Source organism: Rhinolophus ferrumequinum, chromosome 6, assembly GCF_004115265.2.
Source record: "Rhinolophus ferrumequinum isolate MPI-CBG mRhiFer1 chromosome 6, mRhiFer1_v1.p, whole genome shotgun sequence".
NCBI classification, from domain to species: domain Eukaryota; kingdom Metazoa; phylum Chordata; class Mammalia; order Chiroptera; family Rhinolophidae; genus Rhinolophus; species Rhinolophus ferrumequinum.
This window is the reverse complement of record NC_046289.1, coordinates 42,702,264-42,709,217: the sequence shown is the minus strand read 5'-3', so window position 1 is coordinate 42,709,217 and position 6,954 is coordinate 42,702,264. Positions and strand designations below refer to the sequence as shown.

Here is a 6,954-nt window from a genome sequence, read left to right as displayed (position 1 = left end):
CAGCTCCTCCGAATGTTCTTCCGGCAGCAGGATGAGATTCGGAGGTTGAAAGAGGAGCTGGCCCAGAAGGACATCAGAATTCGGCAGCTACAGCTAGAACTGAAGAACTTGCGCAACAGCCCGAAGAACTGTTAGCTCCCTGGTGGGGCTGCTTTCTAAGCCGATCTCTCCGTTGTTTCTACTTGTCCCTTAACTTTCCCTTGTCCCGTGACCCCAGAGACAGAGCCAGGACAGGAGCTGGGGGACAGCCTGAGGACCCCACCTACCACCTCAAGAACTGGAAGCTGACCTTTGACCTCTTGACCTCAAGCTAATAAAAGTCCCAGCCTTTCCTGGAGACCCACTGCTGGCAGCCCCTTTCCCTGGCACCGCAGGAACCTCGGCTTCCCCTCTGCTGGGCAAAGACCACGGACTCCCTCAGGGGTGCCCTCAATGGACCAGGGAGCAGAGGAGGAGAGGAGAACCTCAGTAGATTAGAACTGGAACTTTTCCCCTACAAAGGGGCCTGCTGCCAGGACATCTCAGCAACCCCTGCTGGGCTCTTAGCATCAATAACGGACCACACCGAAAGGGCTGGATGGCAGGCATCACCTGTTCTCCCTCCTCTCCCCCCACCACCCTCGACAGCCCTGGAAGCCAGGTTTACCTGACAAGGGTTGCAAGCAGCCCGGCTCCTTCCTGTCTCTTCCCCCTTCTCTCTTGTCTTCAGGGAATTAAGAGGATTGCTCGCTAAGGCCATAATGACCCCTTGCCTTCCCATGATTCTCTTCAAAGCTCTTGCAATACCCTATTCCCATTTAATTTGTGAGGTAGGCAGGGTAGGGAATAGTGTCTCCATTTTACAAATGACAGAACTAAGGGTTGCACTGGGGAAGTGACTTACTAAGTCACCCAGCAGGTCAACAGTGGACCCAGGACCAGGATGGATAGTGTCCAGACCCCAGGCCAGCCAGAGCCCTCCCCACTGCATCAAAATGCCAATCCTGTGGGAGCGTCACTAGTGCCCACGTATCTGTGGAGAATGAGAACTGGAAGCCACTTCTACCGTCTGCCCAACACCAGTAGTGCCAACGTGTCACACTGCCCAGCGGAGGCCCCTCACACTCAGTGCCCCTTCCTCCCACTGGCCTCCACCTCTGCTCTCTCCCTCAAGGGGACTCCCTCTGAGATGAGGCCTCTTCTTCCTGGAAGCTGAGTCTGAGGAGGGTGGAGTCCAGCCCTGGGGAAGGCAGAGCAGAGGTCTAATGGCTTCGAGGGGTGGATGAAGCTCTGCGTGTGTCTCTCGCCACTATGAGCCCAGCCACTTTCAGCCTTACGCTTCTAGAATGACCACAGCCCCTCACGTCAGTATAGCACTTTAAAGTTTACACGGTTCTTTGACACATAGGATCTCATTTGAGTCTCATGTCTGCTCCAGGAGGTAGGGAGCATTCTGTCCATTTTGCAGATGAGGAAGCTGAGAAGTGGCCTGAGGTCACAGGACTCTCTGAGACGCCACTTTTCATTCTACATGTTTTCTTTTGTTTCTCCTTTTCTCCCTTCATTTCCCACTACCCACAGTGTCCATAGACGCTGTTCTTCTCAGAATCGTCACAATTTGGGGATGAGCTATGGCCTGGGAATTAAGAAATGGGTGTCCACCCTTCTCTCGCATTCGCTAGGATCTACTAGACACATTATGCTTCACACCTGCTTTTCCCAGGGCCACCCTGCAGGATATCCACAGAGGCCAGGGCTCCTTAAGCCCCTTCAGGTGACCAGGGCAGGGAAAAACCCCTGGTCCCTTGGGCTTTTCCTCCAAGAACCTTCCACCCTCTTGGCCAGCTAAAGCAGGGTCTCCTTACCCCCACCTCCTGCAGCTAGACAGTGTCAGCTCTCATCTCCTCCTCCCCACACTTCTTGAGCTTTTTTTTTTCTTCCCCATTGACCTTTGTGATCTTCTCTGATTATTTATGCTGCCTCCCAAGGATAGAATTGAAATAAAATGTTTTCAACTTATCAAACCTGGGCATGGCCATCTCATTTAACCCCAGGTGGTTCCTGCTTTTGGTTACCATGGTATCTTGACGGTCAGTTCCCCAGCCATAGCTCCTTTGCCTTTCTGGAACAACAAAACGCACTTGTATCTACAGGTATAATTTCACACTTTCATGCACCTCAGGAAGGCTTCTGAACCTCAGCACTACTGATATTTGGGGCCAGATAATTCTTTGCTGTGCGGGCTGTCCTGTGCGCTGTACGCTGTTTAGCAGCATCTCTGGCCTCCACCGATCAGATGCCATAGCAACTCCCACACACTTGTGATAAACAAAAATGTCTCCAGATATCACCCAATATTCCTTGGAGTGTCAAAATAGCTCCCAGTTGAGAACCACTGTTCTACAGTCATTCGATGGCCATCTGCTCTGTATCCAGTTCTGTGCTGGGGCCTGGGGGACACCCAACATTTTATACTGGAATGATACTTCGCAGTTTACAAAGCACTATTCTATACACTTGGCTCTTGATCTTCATTCACAGAAGCTCTAGGTAATATGTTGTAACGTTATTCCCATTTTGAAGAAAAGCAGCCAGGTCCAGAGCGGTGACATGTTCAAGGTCGCTCAGCTGGTGTAGGGACGTGGATCTCATGAGCCCAGAGCCAGAGAAGGCACATGCTCCCAATCCCTCGTCAGTCTCAGCATTAGGCCACGTCTGTCCTGGGAGGAAGTCTGGGCCCATCACAGACACGGGATGTTGGACAGGGGCTGCCAGCCACTGGGACACCCTCATCTCTCACCAAGCCAGGGTTGACATGGAGCAGAGTTGTCAGGCTGCATGGAGCAGCGTGGACACCACAGGAAACTCAGAAGAGCCAGAGGGAAGCAATGAAAGTTTTAGCAAAGACGGCTGGAGAAGAAGTGCCCAAAGGGTTGCAGAGTAGCAGTGGAAGGGACACCGGAAACTGGGAGCGGTTGCTCCAGGCCCAGCTCTGCCTCTGACTGGGTGTGACATTGAATAATTCACTTCTCCTCTCTGAGCCTCACTTTCTCCATCTCTAAAATGACGGGATAAGATAATTTTAGTGTCCCTTCCTGGTCTAACACTTAAGTTTCTATTATACCAGCAGTTGGGAGAATGAGACAAATCCCCAAGACCACCCATTGTCTAGCCTGAGTGGTGCAAAGGAGAAGTATATCAGGAGAAAGGAAGCAGCAAGACGGCTTCCTACAGGTGCAGAAAAGTACTTCTGCTAAACTTATATTTGAACAAAGACACCCCTGGGGTTTCTGCTCTAGATCAGTTCACAAAGACCTGCACTTGAAAAAAATTGCTACAGTCATTGAGAGTCTGGCCTTTTCACAAGCTCCTTCTCCCTGGGATGCTGAAGAAGATGGAGCTGGTTCCTTTACTGAGGCTTCCTCCTGCCTGGGCCCAGAGAGTAGGTGAATGGAGCAGGTGATTTGTCTCAGGTGTGCTCTGTCCCACCAGTTCTGAGCTTACCCAGGAAGCTCTATAATCATTACTAATTATATCAAATTGTGCAAGTTCAGGGTCAAATGTGATTTCTCCCCAGATAGCCCATTTTCCCAACTGCATTTGTTAAGTAACCTATCAATTCGTCATTGGCTGTCTGTGTGTCCTTCAGTTCTTCGTACACTAGAATATATTCTATGCCTAGTCTGTTACGCTGATCCTGCTGCCAGTTATGGATGACCCAGCCCACCACATTGCTTTGATTAGTGTAACAAAGGGAGAGAGAAAGCCCCACCCGCCACCAGCTCTTTGAACCCATTCCCACTGCCAGGTTCCCTACAAAGTGCTTGTTCCCTTCTTTTCTCCAATGAGGACATCTTAGGCTAAACTCCAGACCCTTCTCTTCTGTGGAGAGGTCCCTCCTGGGCATGCCTAGAATTCCTTGATCTGTCCCCTGACATCTACTTGGATTTTCAACTCAGTCCAACACACACTGAGAAGCTGGATCCTACTCAGTACTGGCTACTGGGAACCCAGTGACAAAAAAGAATCAGGCCTGCCCTTGAGGGCAGAGGTCATTCCATGGGCATCCTGTCACCCAGGGGGATGCAGAGTCCCTGGAGGTTGGAATGAGCTTCACCCTCCGCTGGGTTGAGCATGAAGTAGGCACTTATGAGATTTGCTAACTCCTGGGTTCTCTTCCAGCTAGCATCTTGAGATCCCAAGATGCACTTGGGCATTATTAGACTCTTTCCTGGTGCTGGGCAAATATCGCAGACTGCCAATGGACCATGCAGAACGTGGTTGCTTCTTCACTGTGGGAAATGACTTCTATTGAAAACCCCTCCCTACACACAAGGTCTCCACCCTTCAGCCTTGCTGCATGGAGCAGGAACAGATACTTACCTTGACCACAGGAAGTATTACCACATCCCTCTCTCTTCTCCTTGCGTTGGCCAATCTGGGGACTGCGGGCTTGTGGGAAGAGGGCCACGTCTGGGATGTTAGCAGAAGCTCCTTGTAGTCTGTGCATGTGTGCTTCTATGTGGGAACAACCTGCAGCCTGACTTTCCTTGGAATTTTAATTGTTAACAAACACACTTGGTCAGCCTTTCTTAGAGAGACAAAGTGAACATCTACAAGATCAGGTCTGGAGAGTTTTAGGAAGCTCCTGTTCCACAGTTTCTCCCTTACACCTGGCCTGTCACACTGGAATCCCCCCATTAGCGCAGAGTCCCTTTGGATTAAGCTTTGCCCTTGCCAGAGCCTTCTTCATACTCAGATACCTCGGGATTGGGGTGCTCATGAAGGAAACACAGGGACAATGAAAAAGGACGAGCCCAAATGGGAGAAAGGAGGTGAGGATGCTGAGGACAGAGATGTTGGATTTCAAGGTCACAGAGATTAAGGCAAGATTCAAAGACCAGAAAGAGTTTACTAGGAGCTTGAATCCAGCCAGCAGGGGGCAGATTATGGCCTTCCCACTAAGCCCATTTTTCCTAAACTGGGTCCCTTCGGTCACCCGCCAGCCCAGCCCAGAATTAACGACCCAACACACCAGGGCCTAGTGGCAAAGCAGGCACACAGGATAGCCGGGATCTGAAAGTCCCAAGTATAGGAGAAGGAAGGCTCAAAAGGCGTCAGCCGACCTTCCCGCTACCCCAGGTCAGCTGCCTCCTAGAAGCCAGGGGAGGGCGCTCACCTCATCGTCTTCCTCCGAGGCTGCCTCGCCTGAATACTTGGAAAGAGGCTGGTTCTAGGTTCCTATCCCAGCCCAGACCCTGACCTGCTCTGTGACCTTGAGTGGCCCCACCTACCCCGAGACAATGACAGGGAGGATCCTGGAGAGTGAGCAATTCGTTGAGGCGTGCGGCCGAGGAGGTGGCAGAAGGAAGAGTGGAAACTTGAAGGAGAGGGAAGAAAAGTTGGGGAGGGAGGAGCTGGGGTTCAGCAGCTCCAGCCGGCTCAGTCTCCAGGAAGTTCCTGATGACAGAAACCGGAGCGGCGTCCAGGCAGGGATACAGCCCGGGCCCAGAGGAAGAGGGGTCGGGCGCGGTCAGGCCGCGGAAGCCCTGAATCGTAGCCCGGGGAGACTGGACTCTACTCGCCGCGACGAGAAAGCAAAGAAGGGCTTGAAGCAGGAATGGATACCTCCCTCTGGCTGCTGCGAGGGGAAAGGATTTGAGTGCAGCCCTGAGGCTGGGAGCCGGGTCGGGGCTATTGGGGCAGTGGTCCGGGGGAGATGGAGGGGTGGGGGAGGCGGGCTGAGGCAATGGCTGGGGCAGACTTCAGAATGGACGTCTTTGGTCAGAGGTGTGGGGGCAGGAGGAGGGGAAGGAAGAAAGAAGTAGGGGATAAGAGGGAGAGGGTGACCTCCCAGAAATGGGACCAGAGGTGGGAGTTGAGCCACCCTGTGCCAACAGATGGGGCCCTCCGCAGAGGTAGGCACAGAGCTTTATACCTCTCTTAAACCAGCACCACCCCCAACAGGGGACCTCGGCAGTGCTGGCTGCACCCTTCTTAGCTAGTGTCCTTTGGACTAGCTAACAGAGGAAGGGCGTTCCTAGAAAACTTGTTGGGGTTCTTTTATCACTGAAAGACCTGGCTGCCCTTTTGGGGCTGCTCGGCACTGTCATGTGAAGGTTTCCCATCAAGCCTAAGGTCTTCCATTCTAACTTGTCCTCCATCAGCCTCTCAGGATGCCTGAAATTCACACAATTTTTTATCCTTTGGCTCAATCATTTGTAATGATATGAAAATAGGTTATTTTTCTTTTCTCTCTTTGCCTACTGGGAGATTTGAGACAGTTTTCATTCAAAAAGTATTTTATCAAGTGCCTTTTCTGCATCAAGTATTGTCCTAGGTGCTGGGACTAAGGAAATGAACAAGACGTGTTTCTTGCTCTCAATGAGTTTCCACTCTAATTTATAATTAAAATTGTATTCAGTGCAGAGAAAAATGTCTGGAAGGACTGAGGTGATTAACAGTGATTATCTCGGAGTGGGGCGTGGGAAGGGATAAGATTAATTGTATTCTTTTTGAAAAGCTGCATTTCTCTATAATAAACACTATTTTTCAATAAGAAAGGAAGGTATTTTTAGTTTTAAAGACATTTTAAACACAGGTACAAGCTTAGGATTTGCCACCAACTGTTCCCCTTGGGATAGAACCTCAGGCTTGCTCTGTTCAGTTCACCAGGATACTGGGCTTTTCCTCCCACATCGCCAGTAGCCCCTATGGACCAGAAGAGGAGATCGCCCATGGGGTTAGTTGGATGGGGTGAGCAGATTCTGGCCAGGTGTCACTTGTGATGGACACCTGACAGGCCAGGTCCTGACAGGAGGACTTCAGCTCCCCACCACTGAGATGAACAGCTCACATGGATCTCTGCACAAGCAAAGGTGGCAACAGATTTTCACTGGGCCTTGGCTCAGCCATCCCTGGATCCACCTGATGCTCACTTGGCCTTCCCTGATCCCTCTAGGTCTGGTCCTATTA

The 6,954-nt window shown here is 51.2% G+C and overlaps 1 protein-coding gene across 1 annotated transcript in view; it reads left to right on the top strand.

Moving 5' to 3' along the window:
- The window catches only part of CORO2B (coronin 2B), a 132,473-nt gene extending 130,470 nt beyond the window's left edge, over nucleotides 1-2,003 (top strand). The window contains exon 12 of the mRNA XM_033108146.1: nucleotides 4-2,003. Coding sequence (XP_032964037.1) covers nucleotides 4-135 — 132 coding nt within the window. The 3' untranslated portion in view covers nucleotides 136-2,003. The remainder of the gene's footprint in view (nucleotides 1-3) is intronic.
- The last annotated feature ends 4,951 nt before the right edge of the window (nucleotides 2,004-6,954 follow it).